General features: G+C 44.0%; 1 protein-coding gene across 10 annotated transcripts in view; it reads right to left on the bottom strand.

The window, feature by feature from the left end:
- The window catches only part of CILK1 (ciliogenesis associated kinase 1), a 208325-nt gene that overhangs the window by 20982 nt on the left and 162233 nt on the right, over positions 1 to 25110 (bottom strand). For all 10 annotated transcript variants that reach the window (XR_004538821.1, XR_004538822.1, XM_033938283.1 and 7 more), the window contains one exon: positions 18674 to 18778. Coding sequence is in view for 8 of the 10 variants with exons in the window: in XM_033938283.1 (XP_033794174.1) it covers positions 18674 to 18778 (105 nt within the window). In the remaining 2 variants the exon portion in view is untranslated. Of the gene's footprint in view, positions 1 to 18673; positions 18779 to 25110 lie in introns of those variants that run through there.

Here is a 25110-nt window from a genome sequence, read left to right as displayed (position 1 = left end):
CGATTTTTGTGGAGGAGGCTGCTTAGCTGGTTGTTGCTGCTGAGGCCTAGGTGTTTGCCGCTGCTGTTGACGCTGCCTCCTAGGTTGCTGAGTGGAAGGCTGCAAGGGGCGAGCCACAAAACGCCGCTGATAGGCCGTTTGCTGTCTGAATGGCCGTGAAGGTGGAGGTTTCTTCTTGGTCTTAAGAAGGGTATCCCAGCGGGTTTCATGAGCCGAGAGCTTCTGGGTCGTTGAGTCCATAGAATCTCCGAACAGCTCATCCCCTAAACATGGGGCATTAGCCAACCGGTCTTGATGATTAACATCAAGCTCAGAGACTCTGAGCCAAGCCAAACGGCGCATGGCTACAGACATGGCTGTTGCTCTAGAGGTAAGCTCAAAAGTGTCATATATAGACCTTACCATGAATTTTCTGAGCTGGAAAAGAGCTGAAGAGCACTGATGGAAAGCCTCACGATTCCCCACAGGAAGGTACTGCTCAAAGGAAGCCATGGTGGTAAGGAGATGCTTTAAATAAAACGAAAAATGAAAAGCATAGTTACCAGAACGATTAGCAAGCATCGCATTCTGGTAAAGTCGCTTACCGAATTTGTCCATGGCTTTACCCTCTCTGCCAGGAGGGACAGAGGCATAGACACTAGCTCCCAAGGACTTCTTGAGGGTGGATTCTACAAGAAGAGACTCATGAGAGAGCTGTGGTTTATCGAAACCAGGAATAGGGATTACTTTATAAAGGGAATCCAATTTGCGAGGAGCTCCCGGGACAGTAAGAGGAGTCTCCAGATTCTTGTAAAAGGTCTCCCTCAGGATGTCATGTAAAGGGAGTTTCAAAAATTCCTTTGGAGGCTGGTCAAAATCAAGAGCGTCCAGAAAAGCTTTGGACTTTTTAGACTCAGCCTCCAAAGGAATGGAAAGAGATTCACACATATCTCTTAAAAAAGAAGAGAAAGAGGTGGAATCAGGCTTGGAGGAAGTGTCCTGAAGTACAGGCTCGTCTTCCTCTGACAAACATTCTCCTTCTGACAGAAAAGGTTCTTCAGAATCGCCCCACAGATCAGGGTCTTGAATATGGGGACCACGGGCCCGAGACTCAGGGGTGGACGGGTCCAGGTGTCGGGACTTGTGTACCGACTTACCCGACCTCATCGACGCGGTACCGGGAGATGTTATCGGTTGCACCGGAGCCGAAGTCTGTACCGATTGGTGAAGAGACTTAGGCTCCGGTGCGAGGACAGGCATCGATACCGATGAGGCCGAGTGTACCGGTACCGAAGGAGTGGATGGGGACAATATAGACTGTTCCACAATCGGTACCGGTTGCCCAGTGGAGACCGACACCGGAGGGCTCGGTGTCAGGAGAGCTGGAAGGAGTTGTTTAAGCTGGTCCCTCAGCTGCACCTGCAAGATGGCCGCAATGCGATCATCGAGGGAGGGCACCGGTACCGCTTTTTTCTTCTGCGGTACCTGCGGTGCCGCTCTACGCCCCGGAGATGAGGAGCCTGATGTCGAGGGACTCACCTCAATAGGAGCGGAGCGCTTCCGCTGGCGTCTCACGGTCGGCAGGACTGGACTCTCTGCACTGGAGACCGGAGGACGTTCCAGCGGGGAAGGCTTCTTAGCCGGCTTACCTGGATGTTGCGACGCCGACGCGGTATCGCGTGGCGTCGATGAGGTGGGTGCCGACGAAACAGGTACCGAAACCGGTGCCGAAGACACGGGGTCGGACATGTCGGTGCCGAAAAGCAGTCTCTGTTGGATTTCTCGATTTTTGAGAGTCCGCTTTTTCAAAGTGGCACAGCGGGTGCAGGTGGCGGCCTGATGTTCCGGACCCAGACACTGAAGGCACCAGTTGTGTGGGTCTGTAAGTGAAATAGGCCGTGCACACCGCTGGCACTTCTTGAACCCGGGCTGGGGGGGCATGAACGGAAAAACGGCTTCTGCCAAATCGAAGGCCGAGGCCTCGATGATGGCAGTAGGCCCCGCCGGGTCAAATCAAGAAAACTCGACAAAAAAATAAGATTTTTTTTTTTTTTTTTTACAAAAGAAAGAAAAAAGTAAGGGCAGAAAAAACCCGAAAAAGTTTACGCGAGCGGGAAGGCGAATGAAAAATACTTTCAACAGCCGTTGAAAATGCGACTTCTTAGCTCCGCGGAAACTAAGAAACTGAGGGACCGCGCGTCGGGGTCGGGCGGGAAGGCACTCGCGCATGCGCGGTGCGGTCTCTAGAACTTTCCAAGTTCTTAGAGTGCAATCACTCTAAAAGTGTCCGTACCGGGGCTCCGTCGGTGCCGTCACCCATCAGTCAAGAATATGCTGCCTGCTTGTCCTGGGATAATAATCTCATAGGCACGGAAACCCAAGATTCCAAAAAAATATTCCAAATCCTGAAAGAATTAACAGACACCAAACCATACACTACCACCACGAACACCCCTCCACCATCACCCACCCTCTTAGCAGAACACTTCAAGAACAAAATTACCAACACCAGAGCCACTCTCATCCTTAACCCATCCCATCAAAACCCAATCACAATCCACCCTACAGGAAAAGAGGCAACCGCAGCAGACAGAATTTGGACTCAATTCCCCAACATACAATGGTCAGAATTCAACAAATTCTACAAAAAATACAGCCATGCCTCCTGTGACCTCAACCATTGCCCCTCATATCTCCTTACCACCTCTAGTGTAAAATTCCGCACCATAACTCTACAATGGATTCAATTCACGCTCACAGAAGGCACATTCCCTGCTGACCTCAGCGAAATCGTCATCACCCCAATCCAAAAAGACCCAAAAGCACCACAAAACCACCCATCTAACTTTAGACCTATAGCCTCAATTCCGCTATATGTCAAAATTATAGAAGGCCTAGTAGCCAAACTCCTCACCGATTACATAGATGACCACAACCTACTCCACCCCATGCAATCAGGCTTCAGAACAAACTTCAGTACAGAGACACTACTAGGCTCCCTTATGGATACCGTCAGACAACAACTTAGTACAGAGAAAAAAATGCTTCTCATACAACTGGACCTAACTGCGGCATTCGACTTAGTGGACCACAACATCCTTCTACAGATCTTAGATGCAATAGGCATCTCAGATAAAGTATACTCTTGGTTTGAAGGATTCCTAAAACTCAGAACCTACAGTGTAAAATCAAACAAAGAAAAGTCAGAATCCTGGTCAAACCCCTGCGGCGTACCACAAGGATCTCCACTATCCCCTACCCTCTTCAATCTCTACACTGCTTCTCTAGGAACGCATCTGGACAATCTGGGCATAACCACCTATAGTTATGCGGATGATATCACCATCCTCATCCCATACGATCATTCTAAACCTACCATGACAGACAAACTTCACCAAACACTTGAAACAGTCACAACCTGGATGAAAAATCACAAACTTAAACTCAACCAAGACAAAACCAAATTCATCCTCCTCGAAAATGACAAGGTCCAAACCACAACCAACCTAGATATAAACGCAATCAAATATCCCATCCAAACCACCATAAAACTACTTGGCATGACCATAGACAGATGCTGCACTATGCAACCGCAAATAAATAAAACAATTCAGAAATCATTCGCAGTCATGAGAAATCTGAGACAAGTCCGAAAATTCTTTGAAAGAACACAATTCCAACTTATAGTACAATCCCTAATACTAGGTATATTGGACTACTGTAACATCCTCTTCCTTCCTTGCCCTGCAACTACGATAAGACAACTCCAAACAATCCAAAATACAGCTTTGAGACTCATCTACTCATTGAAAAAACATGACCACATCACTGAAGCCTTCATCAACTCACATTGGCTTCCAATCCAAGAAAGAATCCAATTCAAATTCTACTGCATATTATTTAAAACCCTACACGGAGACAGCCCATCATACCTGAACAATCGCCTCATCCAAGCACCCACTACCAGACACAGAAAAACGCACTCCCCATTCATACCCCCCCCAATCAAGGAAGTAAAAAGAACAAAACTACACGACGGCCTCCTAGCCACTCAAGCCGCAAGGCTGGACAACCAGATCTCCAACCTTCTGATGACCACCCCAGACTATAGGACGTTCAGAAAAGAAATAAAAACCACACTTTTCAAGAAATTCCTGAAGCAGCAATAACACCACGACCTCTTAGTAACTCTAAAACTGACATTTGATCTACCCATTACTGCACTAATAATAACAAAAGAATCTCCACTATGACCACCTATTAACTCTCTTACAAACCACCTCACCCTCAACAACCCGCTAAATGTTTATAAGATCTACAACTTACCTCTCTAGCTAATCATTGTAACTCTGTTTTTTTAAATTAACCTTTTGTAATCCGCCTTGAACCGCAAGGTAATGGCGGAATAGAAATCCCTAATGTAATGTAATGTAATGTAATATACAGCGAAGATACAATGCCAGAGAACTTGCCCATAGTGATCAATAGGATTTCATGTTTCATTTTCCCAGAGAAAAGATAGTAACATACCATAGTAGATGACGACAGATAAAACTGGATTGGTCACTATGGGCAACCTTTATAGAGAATTTTATTTTCTCCAGGTTTTATAAATAGGCCCCATCTAAATTTCATTGTTAATTTTTAAACAGTTTGTAAGAATAGCACACCATCTGTCAAGGGGATAGTTTATATGCGAGTGAAATACAACAGATCATGCAAACTGTTTTGGCCTGAATACCAGCTGAAGTGACCTACAACTGTTATGTGTGTTGACAAGTTAGTTAACTGTAACAATAAAATGTCAATTTCAAGGGTACTCTGTTGAAATTGTTCGATTTTAGAGGTACTTGGCTTGAATAAGTCATGTGGACAGCCACACCGCAGGAGGGAGAAAGGATAGAATCATCACCTGCCTGCCTGAAGCAAGAGTGAAGGATGTGGCCAACAGGATCTCCAGGATCATAGACAGCACTGGGGGAGAGGACACTGCTGTGCTTATCCGCGTGGGAACCAACGATGTGAGCGGACGGAAGTATGACAGGGAAGAGATTTAGGGACAGCTCCGCTCACTCGGAAGAAAATTGAAGATCAGGGAGGTGAAGGTGGCCTTCTCCAAGATCCTCCCGGTACCAAGAGCGGATGCAAAGAGACAAGGGGAACTGCAAGCAATTAACGCCTGGATGAGACGATGGTGCGAAGAGGAAAGCTTTGACTTCTTGCGCAACTGGACGGCTTTCTGGTGAAAAAGCAAGTACTACAGAAAGGACGGACTGCACCTCAACAAGGAAGGAGCAAGAGTACTGGCAGGCAACATAAAGAGGGCCATTGAAAAGGCTTTAAACTAAAGGACAGGGGAAAGCCGACAGTCGACCATCAGTCGATGGCCCGGGCGACAGGATGTCCCGAAGAAAGAACTACGGACAACTACTCAGACGCAGGAGGAGTCGACCACAAAGCAAATGAGGGAGACAGCAGCAGAAAAGGGTACCGTGGAGGGAGACAACACCGCAGCAGAAAAGGGTACCGTGGAAGAAACAGTAGATACTGCTAAGCTTAGAAAGTCCAATAAGGTAACACATAGGGAACTCAAAGGTATGTATACGAATGCTAGAAGTTTGGAAAACAAAATGGTAGAGTTAGAAGCAATAGCAAAAAACGACGAACTGGAAATCATTGATATAACAGAAACATTGTGGAATGACGAAAACAAATGGGACACAGTACTACAGGGATACAAACTGTACAGAAGAGAAAGAGTGGGGCAGAAAGGTGAAGGTATTGCCCTATATGTTCGGGAAGGAATAGAATCCGTGAGAGAGACTATGGCGGAAGAGAAAAGAAGCTGGAATTCCTCTGGATTAGGATTCCCAGACATAACGATGCTGACATAAAGATTGGCCTTTACTACCGACCGCCAGGACAGAGGGAGGAGACAGACTTGGAATTGATAGAGGAAATTAAACAAGAATGTAAAACAGGTAATGTCATAATCTTGGGGGATTTCAATTTCCCGGTGATAGACTGGGAACTGGGAACCTCTAACTGTGGCAAGGAGGCAAAGTTTCTGGAAGTGCTAGGGGACTGCTTCCTGGAACATATGGTAGGAGAACCGAAGAGAGGAAATGTCATCTTGGACTTGGTTCTAAATGGCATTACGGGACCGGCAAAGGACGCTGGGGACGAGTGATCACAACATGATCAACTTCAAACTTGATGTCGGGAAAGGGAAAGATACCAAAACCTCAACCACGACTTTAAACTTTAAAAAGGGAAGATTCGACAGCATGAGAGCCATAGTGAAAAAACAGATCAATAATGGTGGAACAGGCATGGTCCCTAGTACTGAAAAATATTATCACGGAAGCACAAAGCCTCTACATTCCACGGATGTCCAAAGAAAAGAAAACCAAAAGGCAAAAGAGAGCCGGCGTGGCTTACCAAAGAGGTGAAGGAAGCCATATAACATAGAAACATAGAAATAGACGGCAGATAAGGGCCCACGGCCCATCTAGTCTGCCCACCTTAATGTCCCTCCCCTACCTTTGCCCTGTGAAGAGATCCCATGTGCCGATCCCATTTGGCCTTAAAATCAGGCACGCTGCTGGCCTCAATCACCTGTAGTGGAAGACTATTCCAGCGATCAACCACTCTTTCAGTGAAAAATAATTTCCTGGTGTCACCTCGTAGTTTCCCGCCCCTGATTTTCAACGGATGCCCTCTTGTTGTCGTGGGACCCTTGAAAAAGAAGATATCTTCCTCCGCCTCGATGCGGCCCGTAAGATACTTGAACGTCTCGATCATGTCCCCCCTCTCTCTGCGCTCCTCGAGCGAGTATAGCTGTAATTTGTCAAGCCGTTTTTCGTATGGTAGATCCTTGAGTCCCGAGACCATCCGGGTGGCCATTCTTTGCACCGACTCCAGTCTCAGCTCTCCTTTCTCAGTCTCAGGACTCCTTTCTCAGTCCCAGTCTCAGGACTCCTTTAAGACGTGGAAACGCACGAAAACATCCGAAGCTTGGAGCAAACATAGAGTTGCTCAGAAAAATGTCACAAGGCAGTGAGGGTTGCTAAAAAGGTCAAGGAGAAAATAGCGCAGGAGGCCAAAAATTTCAAGCCCTTCTTTAGATACGTTAAGGGGAAAAAACCCACAAGGGAGGTGGTGGGACCGCTGGACGACCAGGGAGGAAAAGGGTGCGTCAAGGACGACAAACAAATTGCAGACAAACTGAACTCCTTCTTTGCGTCCGTCTTTACAAAGGAAGACACCGCAACAATACCTGACACAGTGAAAGTGTTTAAGGGAGTCGTACAGGACAGCCACACCACAATAGAAGAGGACTTGGACCAGATTTACCACCAGATCGACAAACTTAAGAGTGATAAATCTCCTGGACAGGATGGAATTCATCCGAGAGTCCTAAAAGAACTAAAATTTGAAATCTGAGAACTATTGCAAAAACTTGCCAACCTGTCAATCAAAACAGGACAGATACTGAACAACTGGAAGATAGCGAACGTCACGCAGATATTTAAAAAAGGATCGAGAGGAGCGCCAGGCAACTACAGACCTGTGAGTCTCACGTCTGTCCCTGGAAAGATGGTTGAGGCGCTGATCAAAGATAGCATAGTCCGGCACCTAGACACACATGACCTGATGAGAGCCAGTCAACATGGGTTCAGGAAAGGGAAATCATGTTTGACGAACCTACTCCAATTTTTTGAGACAGTGAATAGACAAATTGATAGTGGAGAACCGGTGGATATTGTATACTTGGACTTTCAGAAAGAGTTCGATAAGGTTCCACATGTAAGACTTCTCAGGAAACTACAAGGACATGGAATAGAGGGAGAGATACTAAGATGGATAGGCAAATGGCTAGAGAACAGAAAACAGAGAATGGGCATAAATGGGAAGTTCTCAGAATGGGAGCAAGTGACTAGCAGTGTACCCCAGGGCTCAGTACTTGGACCCATCTTATTTAATATTTTCATAAATGACCTAGAAGAAGGAACATCCAGTGAAATCATCAAGTTTGCAGACGACACAAAGCTATGCCGGGCAATCAGATCGCAGAAGGACAGTGAGGAACTCCAGATCGACTTGAATCAATTGGAGAGGTGAGCAGATAAATGGCAGATGAAATTTAATGTGGAAAAATGCAGTGATGCATTTAGGCAGAAAAAATAAAGAACACAGATGTAACTCTGGGAAAGACCGAACAGGAAAAGGACCTAGGTGTACTGATAGATAGGACCCTGAAGCCGTCGGCGCAATGTGTGGCAGCGGCGAAGAAAGCAAATAGAATGCTAGACATGATAAAGAAGGGAATTACGAGTAGATCAGAGAAAGTTATAATACTGCTCTACAGAGCCATGGTCAGACCGCACCTGGAATACTGCATCCAGCATTGGTCTCCATACCTAAAGAAGGATATAAAACTGCTAGAGAGGGTGGAAAGACGAGCAACGAAGCTAGTGAAAGGTATGGAGAACCTGTACTACGAGGAATGACTTAGGAGACTGGGGTTGCTCTCCCTTGAGAAGAGGAGACTGTGAGGAGACCTGATCGAGACTTTCAAAATACTGAAAGGATTCGACAAAACAGAGCAGGGAAAGCAGTTATTTACAATGTCCGATGTGACACAGACAAGAGGACATAAACTGAAGCTGAGAGGGGACAGGTCCAGGACGAATATCAGGAAGTTCTGTTTCACACAGCGAGTGGTGGACACCTGGAATGCTCTCCCAGAGGAAGTAATTGCAGAATCCACCGTTCTAGGATTTAAGGGTAAATTAGATGCACATCTCCCTTGAGAAGCATACGGTGATATGGGGGACTAAAACTAGGCCAGGGTACACCTGGTGGGTCCTCCGCGTGTGCGGATCACCGGACTTGATGGACCCAGGGTTTGATCCGGAGATGGCAATTCTTATGTTCTTAATACAGTATCTTATATACCACAGTTTTCTGCAAGGAATCTATGTGGTTTACAATAAGAATTAGAGCAGGCTCTTAAGTTACATTTAGAAGGCACATTGGTTTAGGAGGAAGGGTGAAAGGTTAAAGAGTGACTGTAGGAAGGGTGAAGGGAGAGAGAGTGACTACAGTGAAAATACTGTTCCAGGCAGGTGAAAGATTCTAAGGGAATTGGACAAACAATTGGACAAAATAAAGATGAAAATCAATCTAACATTCTCCCAGCAATTTTCTCAAATGTTTAACCAATAAATAACGATGAACTGTATTAAAAGGTTGCTGTGATATCCAACACTACCATTAAATATTTAGTGCCTTGATCAAATCTTGCTCTGATGGAATCACAAATTGTAATCAATATAATTTTTGTGGAATATTTAGGGCAAAAATCAAACTGTTTAGTCAGATCATTTACTGTACAATTTTGAATTTTTGTGGATAAGGCAACATTGCATTGATTTGGAAAAAAATAAAAATAAAACCATTAACACTAGAGGTCTGCTTAACCCTGTAGAATTTTGGACACATTATGATGTATCTTTTACTTCAGATTTAAATATGGATTTTAACTTAAAACGGAGTAAATTTAGTAAACAAATATTAGATAAAATTGTTCCATTGAAGTCACGTAGAAATAAACAACAAAAATTATAGATGGATTATATGACTCTGAATTACTCGACTTAAAACGTACAGGAAGACGATTAGAAAGAATTTGTAACAAATCTAAGAGGGATGATGATAAAATAAAATGAAGAACAAAAATACAATAAAATAATTAAGGAAAAACATCATAATTTTTAGTCTAATAAAATTGGAACAAATTCCATAAACAGTAAAGAACTTTTTAGACTGATTAACATAATATTTGATGTTGGCCAGTTTAAACGATCTTGCTTAGGACTGTTTATCTTCGTCAGATAATTTAGCATCTTATTTTAGTCAAAGTTCACAACTTGACATTGATTATTATGGGAATAGTTTTAAATCACCCACTAATGATTTGTCCATCACGAGATGCTTTTCCTTCTGATTTTGAGTTGGAGTTCCTTTGAAACTCCTGATTGGAACCAATTTCTCAGACTTTATACAAAGTATGCAAAATCATACTGTTTATTAGCCAACTGCCCTCCTGTGGTATGAAATTGGCTCCTATTCCTTTTAAAGCGGAGATCTACAAATGGATTTCCACTTTACTACTAAATGGTGAATTTCCTAAGCATTTAGGTCATATAAAAAAAAACTCAGAAGGAACCTGCATCTCTTGTCACTAATTTTAGACCTATTGCAAATATTCAATTTTTTTGTGAAACTGATGGAAGGTTTGGTGTCCAACAGATGTATTATTTAGATAGGTTTATCATTTTACATGAATCTCAATCTGGTTTTCATCCATACCATGACACTGAAACAATGTTGGCTTCTTTAGTTGATTATCTCCATCAATTATTTAGTTTAAGGAAAAGTGCACTAATTCTACAATTTGATCCGAGTAGTGCGTTTGATTTAGTTGATCACAGAATTATGCTCAGTTGCCTTGATGCAATAGGAAACTCAGGTTGTGTATTGCAATGGTTTGCAGGTTTTTTGAAAACCCGAACGTATCATGTTTACTGTGAAGATGTATATTCTCAGGTCTGGAGTAACAATTGTTCTCCACTCTCTCCTTCTCTTTTTAATTGTCAAAGTTGAATGTAAAACTATATAGTGATGCAGATGATATAACTATTGTAATCCCTATCATTTCTTTATCTTCAAATATTTAACATTTGAAATCATTTGTACTTGAGCTTGTTGAACAATGGGCTAAATAATTTAGATTAAAATTAAATACTAGAAAAACAAACTTTTGGCAAGTCCAAAAAATAAAACTAAAGAGACGTCCTTGAAATTAAATGGAACTGATTATCCTATCATAGTAACATACTATCAATTCCACTATCAAAATACTGGGAGTTACTCTAGATTGATCATTATTAACCTTTGATGCTCAAATTGCTTTGGTTAAAAAGTTTTTTCATTTTGTGGAAACTTTGTACTATCAGATCTTATTTTGATTTTTCATCTTTTAGATTGTTAAAACAGTCATTGGCTCTAAGTGCATTAGATTACTGTAATATTATCTATCTTGGATCTTATAAGAAAATTATCAAGAGGATGAGGATTATTCAAAATACAGCAGTGCATTTAATTTTCAAGTTGAAAAAAATCGGAACATGTAACACCTTACTATCAAAAGCTGCATTGGCTTCCTGTAGAAGCGAGAATAATTTTCAAATTTGCTTGCCTGTGTTTTAGTAACATTGTTTGGCTGTGCCCCCAGTTATTTTTTTTTTTAATCACTTTGATTTTTCGGAAATTAATCATCGCATTCGTGGTATTTCCTCATTTTCTTTTCCATCTACGTATATAAAAGATATATAAAAGATTTCTTGAAAGGACTTTATCCTTCCAAGATGGAAAATGGAATAAGTGTCTAAGGGCTCCTTTTATGAAGCCGCGTTAGCGGTTTTAGTGCACGCAGCTTTTTAGCGCACGCTAAACCTGTGCTACGCAGCTACAACTAACGCCAGCTCAATGCTGGCGTTAGCATCTAGCACGGCCGGCAGTTTAGCGCGTATTAAACCGCTAACGCGGCTTCGTAAAAGGAGCCCTAAGTGGCTTGATTATGCCATCTTTCTCTTATCTAGCTTTTAGAAGCTTATTGAAAACTTATCTGTTTGATAAATTTGTATAATTACCTGTGTCATATTTAAGGAAATCGTGATTTTGTTAACTATGAATTTTGATGTATTATGACTGTATTTTCAGTTTTTCTTGTTGTAAACTGCACTGAACTACAAGGTATTGCAGTATAAAAATGAAGTTATTATTATTAGTCACACCAGATGAATTCAGAGACGGAAAAATTATGTTCTTACCTGTTAATTTTCTTTCCTTTAGACGCAGCAGATGAATCCAGAGACCAATGGGATAGCACACATCTACCAGCAGGCGGAGATAGAGAAACTGATTAACAGGTGGTCCTATTGGCTGGCACTCCTCCTGCATCTCCAGTATAACTCCTTGCCCAAGCATTTGTAACCATCAATAGGCATAGCATGTAAAAAACTTCTTTCCCATAACAAACTGAAAGTTGCAAAAGAAAAAACCAACAGTCAAAATCCAGAAAGGGTGGGGCTCTGGATTCATCTGCTGCATCTAAAGGAAAGAAAATTAACAGGTAAGAACATAAGAACATAATTTTTCCCTCCTTAGCAACAGCAGCAGATGAATCCAGAGACCAATGGGATGCAGCAAAGCAATCCGCAATCTGGGTGGGCGACAAACGCCGCCTCCGCAATAACCGAAGCCCCACACAGAGCTGCCGCACATGGCACCACATCAAACTGGTAAAGCTAAGAGAAGGTATACTTGGAAGACCAAATAGCTGCATGACAAATCTCCTCCAATGAAAAACTTCTGGACTGAGTCCAAGAAGTATGCATCGCTATGGTTGAATGGGCATGAAGAGCTTCCGTCAACTGCTTCCCTGTCAACCAGTAAGCGGAAACAATAGCCTAGTGAACCCATCGAGTGATTGAGGCTGTGTATGATGCCATACCCTTCTCGTATCCCTCGATTAATACAGAGGTGATATAAATGTCAAAGTGGTTAGAAACCTACAGATAGTATAAAAGTATTCCACGCACTTCTAAGAAATGCAAGAAATAAAAGCAAACCTCCCCATTCCTCCTCCGAGAAAGCCGGAAGGAAACGGGAGCCTCATACCGGGAGCTGCCCCAACGCGGGATAGCCCCAAGCTGCAGTGAGAGAACCTCGGGCCGCATGGGAGTCCAGCTCCGCCACCCGAGGCCTCCTGCGGCTCAACTTTTGTTTTTTTCTACATTCTTCAGGGCAGCTCCACTGATTCCGGAGCTGCCCCAACACAGACCGACCCTCCGGCTGCAGGGAAGAAGCTTCGGGACGCGTGGGAGTCCAGCTCCGCCTCCCGAAACCCCCCTGCAACCAGTCCCTCCAGCGATACTCTTCAGGGCAGCTCCATCGATACCGGGAGCTGCCCCAATGCGGGATAGCCCCAAGCTGCAGTGAGAGAACCTCGGGCCGCGTGGGAGTCCAGCTCCGCCACCCGAGGCCTCCTGCGGCTCAACTTTTGTTTTTTCTACATTCTTCAGGGCAGCTCCACTGATTCCGGAGCTGCCCCAACACAGACCGACCCTCCGGCTGCAGGGAAGAAGCTTCGGGACGCGTGGGAGTCCAGCTCCGCCTCCCGAAACCCCCTGCAACCCAGTCCCAACAGCTCTCTCTGAAGGCGAAGTGATGACCACCACCAGTCATAATCGCCAAGCTCCATTCTGACCCAGCGAACAATTCCTATTTAAGCCCGGCTAAGGCTCTACAGATTCTATGCACTGTTTAAATTTGCCAATGATCTCCTGATTCTATTCAACTGTTTTTGCTCTGCTACTCAATTTGCTTAAATCCTGATACAGATCACTTGATTCTACTCTCTGTTTAAGTTTGCTAAAGATCCCAGATTTTATTCTACTGTTTATGTCCTGCTAAGGATCTCTAGATTCCTCTCAACTGTCTAAGTTCTGCTCAATTACTAAGATTCACCAGATTCTAGTTAATTTGTTTCAGCCCTACCTAATCGTCCAGCTCTGTCCAACTGCCAAGCCTTCCGCTATTCTCGCCTCCTACCCCCCCAAAGGATCTCCAATACCCTCACCATGAAACCACACCTATGGATCCTTCTTCTCCTTCTCTGCTCATCCTCCAATATCTCCTTCTGCCTGAAACCCCCCACTCCTAACTTACTGAACCCCATCATTGTCTGTCCTACCTACCCTTGTACCAAAATCCCCACGCTTTTGCGCACCAGATGCCATCCCCCCCAAAAAAAACCCCAAAGAATCAATCACGCCTCCTTAAAGCCCATTCCCCCTACCAACCCACCCAACCACACCCCAGACTCTCTCACCCCTGTCCCATCTCTCTACTGCAACGCCAGATCCGCATGCAACAAAACCCAAATTTTGAAAGACCTTCTTGAAGACCTCAACCCCGGATTCTTATTCATCACTGAATCTTGGATCGCAAAAGATGACATATTCACTCAGAATGAACTCTGTTCTCATGGCTACCAAGGCCTCTTCTCCCCCAGAATTAACCGAAAAGGAGGTGGCCTGGCACTCATCCATAGATCATTCTTCGACGTCCAACTTCTTGAAAAGGGCAGCCATGCCTCCCCAGAATACATGCTAGCCTCTGTCAATGACGAGCTCCATCCTCACCCACTGGGTATCCTGCTATCATATCGTTCACCATCATCCCCCTGGAACAAATCCTCTGATCTCGTCCTTGAGACCATTGCAAACGCCTTCCTCAAATTCCAAAGGTTACTAATCATTGGGGACATCAACCTTCACATAAACGACACCACCAACAAGGATGCAATCGATCTCAACAACTTCCTCATCTCTTTAGGCTTCCCCCCCCAGACTCCCACCCCAACCCATGAAAAAGGGCACGCGCTAGACATCATCAACTTCCTCGATCTCACCGAATACAAAACTTCAATCGACGACACTCGCTGGGATCCTGTCCCTTGGTCCGACCACTTCCTAGGGGCTTTCTGCCTCCCCATTTTCATGTCACACCTCGAACCCCATCCGCGGTCCCCCTATCCTATTACCTTCCGAAAAAAAATTGCGAGTGATCTGTTCTGGATGAATTTCCTCAACCTAACTTCCTCCACTCCCAACCCTTCAAACCCTGAATCCAACTGGCACAATTGGATCAACCTCTCTGAGACCACCTACCACTCCCTCGCCCCTCTATCCACTAAAACTGTCTCCTACTCCCGCAAGGCCCCCTGGTACCTCCCCTATCACAGACAACTAAAGCAGAAATGTCGAACACTGGAACGAAAATGGAAAAAGTCTAAATCCCCCACTGACAGACAGTCCTGGAGGGCTTCTATTAAGCTCTATAACACAGAATTGAAAAAATCAAGGAAAAACTACTATGGCAACAAAATCTCCAGATCCAACAACCAAAGTAACACACTATTCAACATTTGGCGTTCCATATCCTCTAAACATGATTCTGCCACACTCCACTCCTCTCCATCTGCTAATGATCTAGCAAAATTTTTCAATGAGAAAGTGACTACCTTACGAAGCTCCTTCCCCCCCAACACCCGCCTACAACTCTCTGGTGCTCACTACCTCCTACCCTAATCTAACCGAGGCCAACCATATCCCAGCCGATAGAACCTGGACCGCCTTCGAGCTCGTCTCCGACTCCCAGGTCTCCAACTCTGCCTCAAGTTAAAATCCTGCAACTGTACCTTGGATCCTTTCCCCTCCTACTTATATGAGAATATTCCAGCACAAGCCATCTCATCTCTCACCAAACTTATAAATTCCGCCCTGCTCTCAGGCCTATTTTCTACAGAAATGGGACACATTGCCTTATTCCCTCTATTGAAAAAATCTGATCTCAACCCCGCCACTCCCTCCAGCTATCGCCCAATTGCTAACATTCCTCTCCTGACCAAAATGCTGGAGTCCATCATAGCCACCCAACTTTCGTCCTATCTTGAGAGATTCTCCATTCTCCTACCCTACCAACATGGATTCAGACCCAACTTCAGCACTGAATCCCTTTTAGCCTCTTTAATTTCAAAGGTCCAACAACTTCACTCCTGCAACAAGTTTGCTGTCCTTCTCCAATTTGACCTTTCTGCAGCTTTCGACATTGTTCATCATGACATACTAATCCTCCAACTTTCTGAAATCGGCATAAACTCCACAGTCCTAGATTGGTTCTCAAAATTCTTACGTTCCCACTCTTACTTCGTTAACATGAATGGAACCTCATCCTCCCCTTGGAAACCAATCTGCGGAGTCCCCCAAGGCTCACCCCTATCCCCGATTCTTTTCAATGTTTATATGTCCTCCCTGAAACTCCTCCAACTATCCACCTCGGAGACACTTTACACCCACGCCGACGACATCCTTGTCCTTCTTGAGACCGACTCTAACCTCACCAACCTCGCTGATAACATCTCATCTTGTATAACAAATCTCCAATCCTGGGCTCGCACCGTTCAAATGAAACTAAATGAGACCAAAACAAAACTACTTTGGCTCGGCCCAAAACTAGATCAGTTACCCACCCTCATCCCTCTATCCTCTGGCACCAATCTGCAGCTTGAGCACTCTAGCAAAGTTCTGGGAATCATCATCGACTCCTCTTTGTCCTTCAACGACCACATCAACTCCCTAGTAAAAAAATGCTTTTTCAATCTCCACATGCTAAGAAAAGTCAGATCCTGCTTCCACCAACAACATTTCGCTGTCCTTGTTCAATCCATTATTCTATCCAGACTAGATTACTGCAACTCCATCTACTTAAGCCTAACAAAGAAAAGCCTTCTCAGACTTCAGCGGATTCAGAACACCGCAGCTAAACTAATCTTCAAAAAAAGCAAATTCGATCATGTCTCCCCGCTTCTGTCTAAGCTTCATTGGCTCCCAATCATCCTCAGGGTTCACTACAAATGCGCCTGTCTAGCCTTCAAATCTCTCCACGGCATCCTTCCTCCTCTCTTTCCACTATCCTGGCTCTTCTCGAGTCCTGACTCCTCCAGATCCTCTCAAAATTTCAAACTATCCTTCCCCTCCTTAAAAGGCATATCCCAAACAGGAAAACTTGGAACATCCCTCCTCTTCAGGATCACCGAGCTGTGGAACAGCTTTATTGCCCATCTTCGGAGTTCGTCCTCCCTCCAACACTTCAGAAAACATCTGAAAACCTGGCTTTTCTCCAAAATGTAACTCCCTTCCTCTCCATTATTCTAAGTCCCCCTTTTCCTTTCTGTTCACCAATTCTCTCCCTCCTTCCATTGTAGTTCCCTTATTGTTTTATTCTGTAAACCGTGTCGAGCTCCACTCCTGTGGAGATGACGCGGTATATAAACTTAAGGTTTAGTTTAGTTTAGTTTAGGAAGAGCAGCTGGGAAGAAGGAAAGACACCACCTTAGGTAGAAACAATGTTACTGTCCAAATTGACACCCCAGAACTCATAAAGTGGCAAAAAATAAAGCGTACAAGACAAGTCCTGCACTTCAGAAAACCACTGAGCTGAAGTCAAGGCCACAAGAAACCCCGTTGTAACAGCTTCTCCTGTAAAGGCTCATTAGACAAAAGTCCAAACGGGGCCAGCCGTAAACTGCGAAGAACTACCTGAAGACTATAGTCCTATGAGGAACTGAAGTACATGAAGATATAGACCTTTTAGGAACTGAAGTACATGAAATGGAGAAGCAAGCAAAGAGCGAGACACCTAGCTCTTGTAACAAGCTAAGAATGCCACTTGAAGCCGAACAAAATTAAACACTAAGCCCTAGGTAACCCCCTTGTAGGAAAAAAGAAAGAATATAATACAGAGAAGTCTGGAAGGGTGGTATACCTCGAGAACCACCCAAGAATCGAAAAGCCTCCAGTCGCCGGTATCGCCCGAAGACAAGAAGCTGTTTCGCTTAACACTTACACCTCAGCTGGGACCTATGATCGGACCCTGTGGGAAAAAATCCAGAGGAGCCCGGAATCTCAACAGTCGGTCATTCGAAAGACCTGTCAGCTCCGCCTACAATCCGGAAATACCAAGTTCACCAAGCCCTGAAAGTGAGCCTGAGATGTAACATGCATCTAATCATCGGCCAGGTGAAAACACTTAAAAAGACAAACTAGAGGGAAAAAAGAATCAACTCGCCTACTTCTGCTGACTGACACTCCCTGCATCTGCTGAAGAAGCTAGGAAGCTTTGCACTTGAAGATGAGGTCTAGTTCTTGGAGATCTCAACCCTATACAAAGAGCTGCAATGCTTGAGCGAACAATCCCAATTTCCAGGATGTATAAGAGATTCTGTCTCAGAATATAATATGGCGACAGAAGAAGATGAGACTGAAGCAGAACCATAACTCTGTTTGCCAACTGAGGACTACACATACCTCCTAGGCTATGAGAAATACTATAGCCATGAACCCTTAACGTCATTGTGAAAGAAAGGCCTGAAACTTCTTAAGTGCAAGTTGGATCGAGCACCACTCTAGAGGAACGAACAAGCACCGAGTCAGCTGTTGAGAGCAGATTGCTTGTGCCAAGGATTGAAGGCACTGAGCCCCCCAACCCAAGAGCCTGACCTGTATTGTGACCATGACCTCGCCGAGCCACCAAAATCATGCTGAGTGATGCTGGAGTATCCTAGAATATACTATGAGTGGAGTCTTGAGATTCTGGGAACCACCGGAACCAAAGCGGCAGCTGCAACGATCTTATGTGAATGCAAGCTGAAGGTCCCAGTGGAGTCACCATCATGGATCCCAGAACCCAGGACAGGTTTGGGAATCACTGCTCCAGGCTTTTCTGAACTCTGATAGCTAATTCTTCCTTGGGGCCACTGGATAACATCATCAGTGTACAGTTAACTCATTCTGCTTATCTATGGAAAAGTGTTGCCGAATTTAAGGTTTTATCATAAATGCAGATAAACTACCCCTAGTAAATACTATATTGATTCTTCACTATGATGAAAATACACTACAAAATCTGTAAAAAAAAAAAATAATAATAATTCACTGCTGTTAGGTGATGCATTCTACATAATGGCAGCAAACACAAAGCAAAGTTAGTTTGCACTTACGAGGAGGGGGATCTGTAATGGGTGCTAGTTGCACTCTCTGTCCCGTGGACCCCACTTCCTTTTTGAAGAATGATGGAATATATCCAGTGGTCAATCCGCTACTTCCTATATTAACATAGAAGACAAGAAAGACAAATGCAAACAATTCTGAGTATGTGCAACAGACATATATCATTTACTGAAAGTTATCAGGAGATCTTAGCCAAAGATCTGTTGTGGAAATGAAAACCCATTAGCAGAATCTTTAACCTCCCAAACCAAGGCCAATTGATAAAAAACGGTACACTGGTGTTTCCACTATTTGTAGGCGAATACATTTAAATTTAGGTTCTGGACTGTCTAACTACTAAAACAAACACCACTTTGTATACAGAATGATTTACAGTTTATTTATATTGATACATCTTGCCTCAGTTTCATAAGCTTTTATTACCATCAAACTAGCCATTGCAGTACTGTATTGTGTTGAGATCAATGAAAGCAAAATTTTGACAATTATTTATAAATGCTTTAGTATATAGTGGGCCCCACTTCATTCTACGAGCATTAGTAATGTAAATTTTTGTAAATTTTTATGGGTCCTCAGAGGGCCACCACGCACTCAAATATATCTCATAGTGCGGGGCTTTATGCACCCTTTCGTCACTGGACCTATATTTTTTATGAATGTTATTAGCTTAACTTAAATATAAATATGCTAAAAGTACTTAGCTTAGTGACGCTAGTCGGGAGGGTAGAAAACATCAGTTGTCCAACATGTTTCGCCCAAATAACAGGGCTTTATCAAGGTTTCCTCTCCCTAGAAAAATAAAAGAAATATATATTTTTCCTATATGCCTAGCCCATTTAACATATTAAGTGTACCATCTTAATTATAGACTTTCAACCTCTTACCGTTTGAAATCATGTTCTCCCACCAGTGCGTCAGAGACGAAATGGCGGTCACACTTTTAGTCAGCTGTTTAATACGTGTACACGGCAACCACGTCCCATACTATTGGGGACGTCATTGTGTGACGTAAAGATTGTAGAATTTTTTGTAGAATTTTTTACTCCTCCCCTTTAATACTGGCCCGGTATGCACACAGGGAGTTACTACTTGTGGATAAACCTCGAGTACAGGAAGAAGAGAGGATGATTTGTGTTCTCCCTTTTTCAAAGGCATCGGGGGTGCTGACCTCTCTTATTAAACAACATTGGCACATCCTAGGCTTACATGAGATTTTCTCTGAACCTCCTCTATTTTCCTACCGTAGGGGTAAGACCATAGGTCAGACCCTTAGGAAAGTAATACATCCATTAGAACATGCTGAGCATAATAAATGTCATCAGTGTCAATGGTATGATCTCACGCTGGAGGGGGCACAATGGACTGACCCCCAATCAGGATATCTACCAGGGTGGTATATATCATTGTTTGTCCCTGTGACTTGGTGTACGTGGGGCGCACTAAACGGGCGATCAACATACGGTTGAATGAACATAAATCCCGTATTAACACCAGGACGTTACAGGCCCCTATAGTTCAGCACTGGCTTGAGAAAGGCCATGACATTCAACATTTGAGATGGAGAGTGATAGAGTGTATGAGTGACAAACAGCTGGAGGGTGATTGGGAGGGGAGGTTAAATTTTTCTGAACAGCGTTGGATCTACCGCCTGAATACGGTGGTTCCTAAGGGATTAAATAATGAATTAGAATGGGCTTCATTAATATGATTTAGGTTCCAGGGGTCATTTGTGAATTTAGTCTGGTATAATTAATTTGGTAAACAGTATTAAAGGGGAGGAGTAAAAAATTCTACAATCTTTATGTCACACAATGACGTCCCCAACAGTATGGGACGTGGTTGCCGTGTACACGTATAAAACAGCTGACTAAAAGCGTGACCGCCATTTCGTCTGACGCACTGGTGGGAGAACATGATTTCAAACGGTAAGAGGTTGAAAGTCTATAATTAAGATGGTACACTTAATATGTTAAATGGGCTAGGCATATAGGAAAAATATATATTTCTTTTATTTTTCTAGGGAGAGGGAACCTTGATAAAGCCCTGTTATTTGGGCGAAACATGTTGGACAACTGATGTTTTCTACCCTCCCGACTAGCGTCACTAAGCTAAGTACTTTTAGCATATTTATATTTAAGTTAAGCTAATAACATTCATAAAAAATATAGGTCCAGTGACGAAAGGGTGCATAAAGCCCCGCACTATGAGATATATTTGAGTGTGTGGTGGCCCTCTGAGGACCCATAAAAATTTACATTACTAATGCTCGTAGAATGAAGTGGGGCACACTTGCGAGGTAACGTCTTGCATGAACGGATCGATCTATGATAGTACTCTTCATTCAAAATATAAGTGAAGCAAGTGCCTAGATTTTCATTAGTATATAGTGGAACACTAACTTATACATGCCCACTTCTTTCAGTTCCATAGAGAAAAAATGTCTTTTAAAATAAGACCTAATGAATTTTATTCATAGCAAATGCCAGTTATAACCTTATTGACTTAAATTTCAAGATTAACTAATGAATTCATTCACCTCATTCGGTCCTTGGAGATCTATGGCAGACAAAAAGTGATATATATCATGATTTTGTATATTTATTTAAACTGCATGCTGCCATTCCAAAGAATAGCTCAAGACAACAAACAAAAATACAATAGAAATAGGCCCCACTGTTCTGCAACCATAGAAAGGGCTAAAAAAAATCCAGCTCTTCCCAAGTAGAGAATGACACAGGGACAAATTTTTCCCCGTCCCCATAGGAACTCATTTTCCCGTAAGTTCTTTTCTTGTCCCTGCCCCATTCCTGCAAGTTCTGTCCTCATCTGTCAATGCACAAAAGGGTTTTCTATGGCTGTTAGCGATATTCATAGCAGCCACCAAGAATCCTATGCTAATGTATTACAAAGAGCTCATCAGTAGTCTAATGAGCTTTCCTGATGCACTATCAGGAAATGTCCTCCTAGAACCGAAGAATCTATGCCCAAATTTTGAATGACCTCTAGATAACGCAGAAGAACTCTGCGCAAATCCAGTTGTTTCAGCAGTCGACCATGCATCCTGGAATCAGTATGCTGAAAGGCAGTCAAATGCACTTCCCGATTAACATGGAAAGCCAAAACCACCTTCAACAGGAAGGAAGGAACCATCTGAAGGGAACCCCGTCTCCAAAATCTGAAGGAATGGTTCTCTGCAAGACAGAGCCTGTAGGTCTGACACATGCCACGCTGAAGTAATGGCAACCAGAAAAAGGAAGCATCTCGAAGGGCTCAAAAGGAGCCTTGGTAAGGCTAGACAGCAGCAGGTGAAGGTCCTATGAAGGGAAAAGTAGCTTAACTGGCGGGTTGACATGAAGAGCCCCTTCAGAAATCTAGCAATATCAGGATGTGACGCCAATAAGGATCAATGCTCCCAGGATCTAGGACAAGAGAGCCTGGCCACCTAGACCCAAAAAGAAGCCACAGTGAGGCCGTTATCCAAACCAGCCTGAAGAAAGGTGAGAATCAATAAGATCAGAGCCGAATAAGCATCCACCTAGTCTTGGGCACACCAAAGTTGGAAGGCCTTCCATGTCTTAGCTTAAGCTGAAACTGTAGACGACTTCTTAGACTTTAGAAGAATAGCAATAACCACAACAAAATATCCTTTATCCTCTAAGGCTGCATGCTCAAGAGCCATGCCATAAGAGTAAAGTGATCCGGATCAACCATGGCCATGGACTCAGCAGGAGGAGGTCCGGATAGGTGCTAAGCCAAAGGCTGCAACTCCTGTGCAGATCTGCAAACTACGGCCTGCAATCTAGAGCCAACAGAATGAAGCGGCCCAGATAGGGAACGATCTGTTGAATAACCCGGCCGAACATCAGCCAAGGGAGGAAAGTCATACAGGAGAATCTCCTGATATCATGGCTGCATCAGTGTCGAGCTCCTTGTTTCTGGGCTTGGATCTTCAACTAAAGAAGCGATCCACTTTCTTGTGCCGCTCTATTGCTCTGAATGCTGCTGCAGACACTCACCCAGATCCAAAATCTGTCTACTGAAGAAGTCTACTTGAATATTGTCTACTCCTTCCATATACACTGCCATCAGCTCTAGGAGGTGATGTTCCACCTAAAGGTAAAGAAGGCAGACTTCCTGAGCCAGAGGAGTGCTCTTGGTCCCTCCCTGGCAATTTATGTAAGCTATCGCCATCCCATTGTCAGAGAAGACCTCGACCACTTGGCTCCCCAGAGTCTTCTGTAATCTCATCAGAGCTAGCTGAATGGCTCTAAGCTCCAACTGGTTGATTTTCCTTTTTCACTGAGAATTATTGCAATGGGCTCTTCAGCCCTGAAGGCTGGCATTTGTCATCACCACATCCAGGAGGCATTGTGTAGTGGTAAATCCCTGCGGAGCAATTGTGGGAGAAGCCACCAGCCCATGCTTGCCTGGGCTTCCAGAGTCCAAGGCAAATGGACTCTGTGCGGAGCCCACAAAGCGAACAAAGCATGCTGAAGAGGATGCATGTGTACCCTCACCCAAGGAACTACAACCAGTGTAGCAACCATGGATCCCAGAACTTGAAGCTAATCCCATGCCAAAGGAGCCAGCCGCTCTAGAAGGGAAGAAATCTGGACACACAGCTTCTGCCTGGGGGCTTCTGGTAGATAGACGTGGCCTGCCACCATGTTGAAAAGGACTCCCAGGTATTTCAGCTACTGTGTGGGCCGCAGTGTTCCCTCTAAGGTGAGTTACATATGCTAGGTACGCCACTGTATGTAAAGATACCAGAAAGCTGGCGAATAAAAAACTTTAAGTAAATTGTTATTCTTCTAAGTTTTGAGTATTTAACCCTCCCACAATCTCATGGGCACTCATTTCAAGTTTCAAGTTTATTGAGATTTTGATTTAAACGCAATATCAAATATTTTCAATGCGTATAACAAAAATAAATTTGGGGAAATAAATAAAACCATTTGAACAATAAACATACAAACATATCCATAGATGATTAAAAATACATAAGGAGTACAAGGATAAACTACATTTGTTTAAAAATGCGTCCTCCGTGCCTGCTCATAAATTTGTGGAGTATCTAACTTGTCGCTCATGCATATTTTTTTTTGCACACACCTTATCAATCCTTAGAGGGAACATTGGTGTGGGGGTCAGATGGCTCTTTCTGAAATTGATAATCCAGCCCTGGTCCTCCAGCACCTGGAGCAGCTACTCCACTGTGTGCCATCCCTCGGTCAGCAATGGAGCTCTGATCAGCCAGTTGTCCAAGCAAGGGTGAACCTGGAGACCCATCTGTCGCAGGTAAGCCGCCAAACCACAATCACCTTGGTGAAGATCCGGGGCACTGTCGCCAGCCTAAAGGGAAGGGCAAGAACTGGTAGAACATGAAAACACAAAAATTTGTGGTGGGCCGGAAAAATGGGAATGTGCAAGTACGCCTCTGTGAGATCCAGAGGCAAGAAACTCTCCTGGGGCCACTGTTGCAATGACCAAAAGAATGGTCTCCGTTCAGAAGCGGGGAATCTTGAAAGCAGTATTCATGTGATGAAGATCCAGAATAGGCCTCCAATCTTCTGAGCCTAAGAGCCTTGGGGACGAGTGATAAGAGTGTAGATTAGGGGAGGGTTGTTGGAGTGGGCAGACTTGATGGGCTATGGCCCTTTTCTGCCGCCATTTTCTATGTTTCTAAGAGGTCAGGTGGTACTGGCTCTATAGCTTGAATATCCAGCAAGTGCTGAATGGTAGCTTACACCCTGAGCACTTTGTCCAGGCGACCTGAGAGTCCACGAACCAATCTGTCAGAGGTCGAGCAAATTCCAGCTTGAAGCCTGACCGAATAATGTCCCAGACCTATCTGAAGAGGAGCATCCCTCGGCCTGGCGCCATTGTACTGCTTTAGCAGGAGGCACAGAACTGGAGGTAGAAAGCTGGGAACACCTGTAGCCATTATACTATCATCGGTAGCCCTGTGAAAATCTCTGCGATGTGGCACTTACATATGGTCAGAATTGCTGTGAGCCAGGAGGGTCTGGGTCTGCTATCAGGCAGAATCTTAGGGCAACGGTCCATCTTGGAATCCATGAGGTCGTCCAGACCTTTGCCAGACAATAACTGCTCCTGAAAAGGCAGTCTAGCCAAAGAAGCATTGGAAGTGAAATCACTAATCCACTGTCTGAACCAAAGCATTCTACGGGCAGAGAAGGAGTATGTCGACACTTTTGCCAAACTTGCATAAGATCATACAATGCATCTGCCACATAATCTATCCCTGCAAAAAAAAAAAAAAGTTGAGGAGGGGGAACCACTACCTTACTCTCCAGTGTATGCATTTGAGAGACACAAGACACGTGCTACAAAAAATATTGCCTAATCAGCTTTAATGCCTAAAGCAACTGCCTCAAATAGTTTCCTGAGGACCACATCCACACTG

The sequence above is a fragment of the Geotrypetes seraphini genome, chromosome 3 (assembly GCF_902459505.1).
Source record: "Geotrypetes seraphini chromosome 3, aGeoSer1.1, whole genome shotgun sequence".
Taxonomy (NCBI): domain Eukaryota; kingdom Metazoa; phylum Chordata; class Amphibia; order Gymnophiona; family Dermophiidae; genus Geotrypetes; species Geotrypetes seraphini.
Note: the sequence above shows the minus strand (reverse complement) of the source record. Positions and strands in the feature narration are given on the sequence as shown.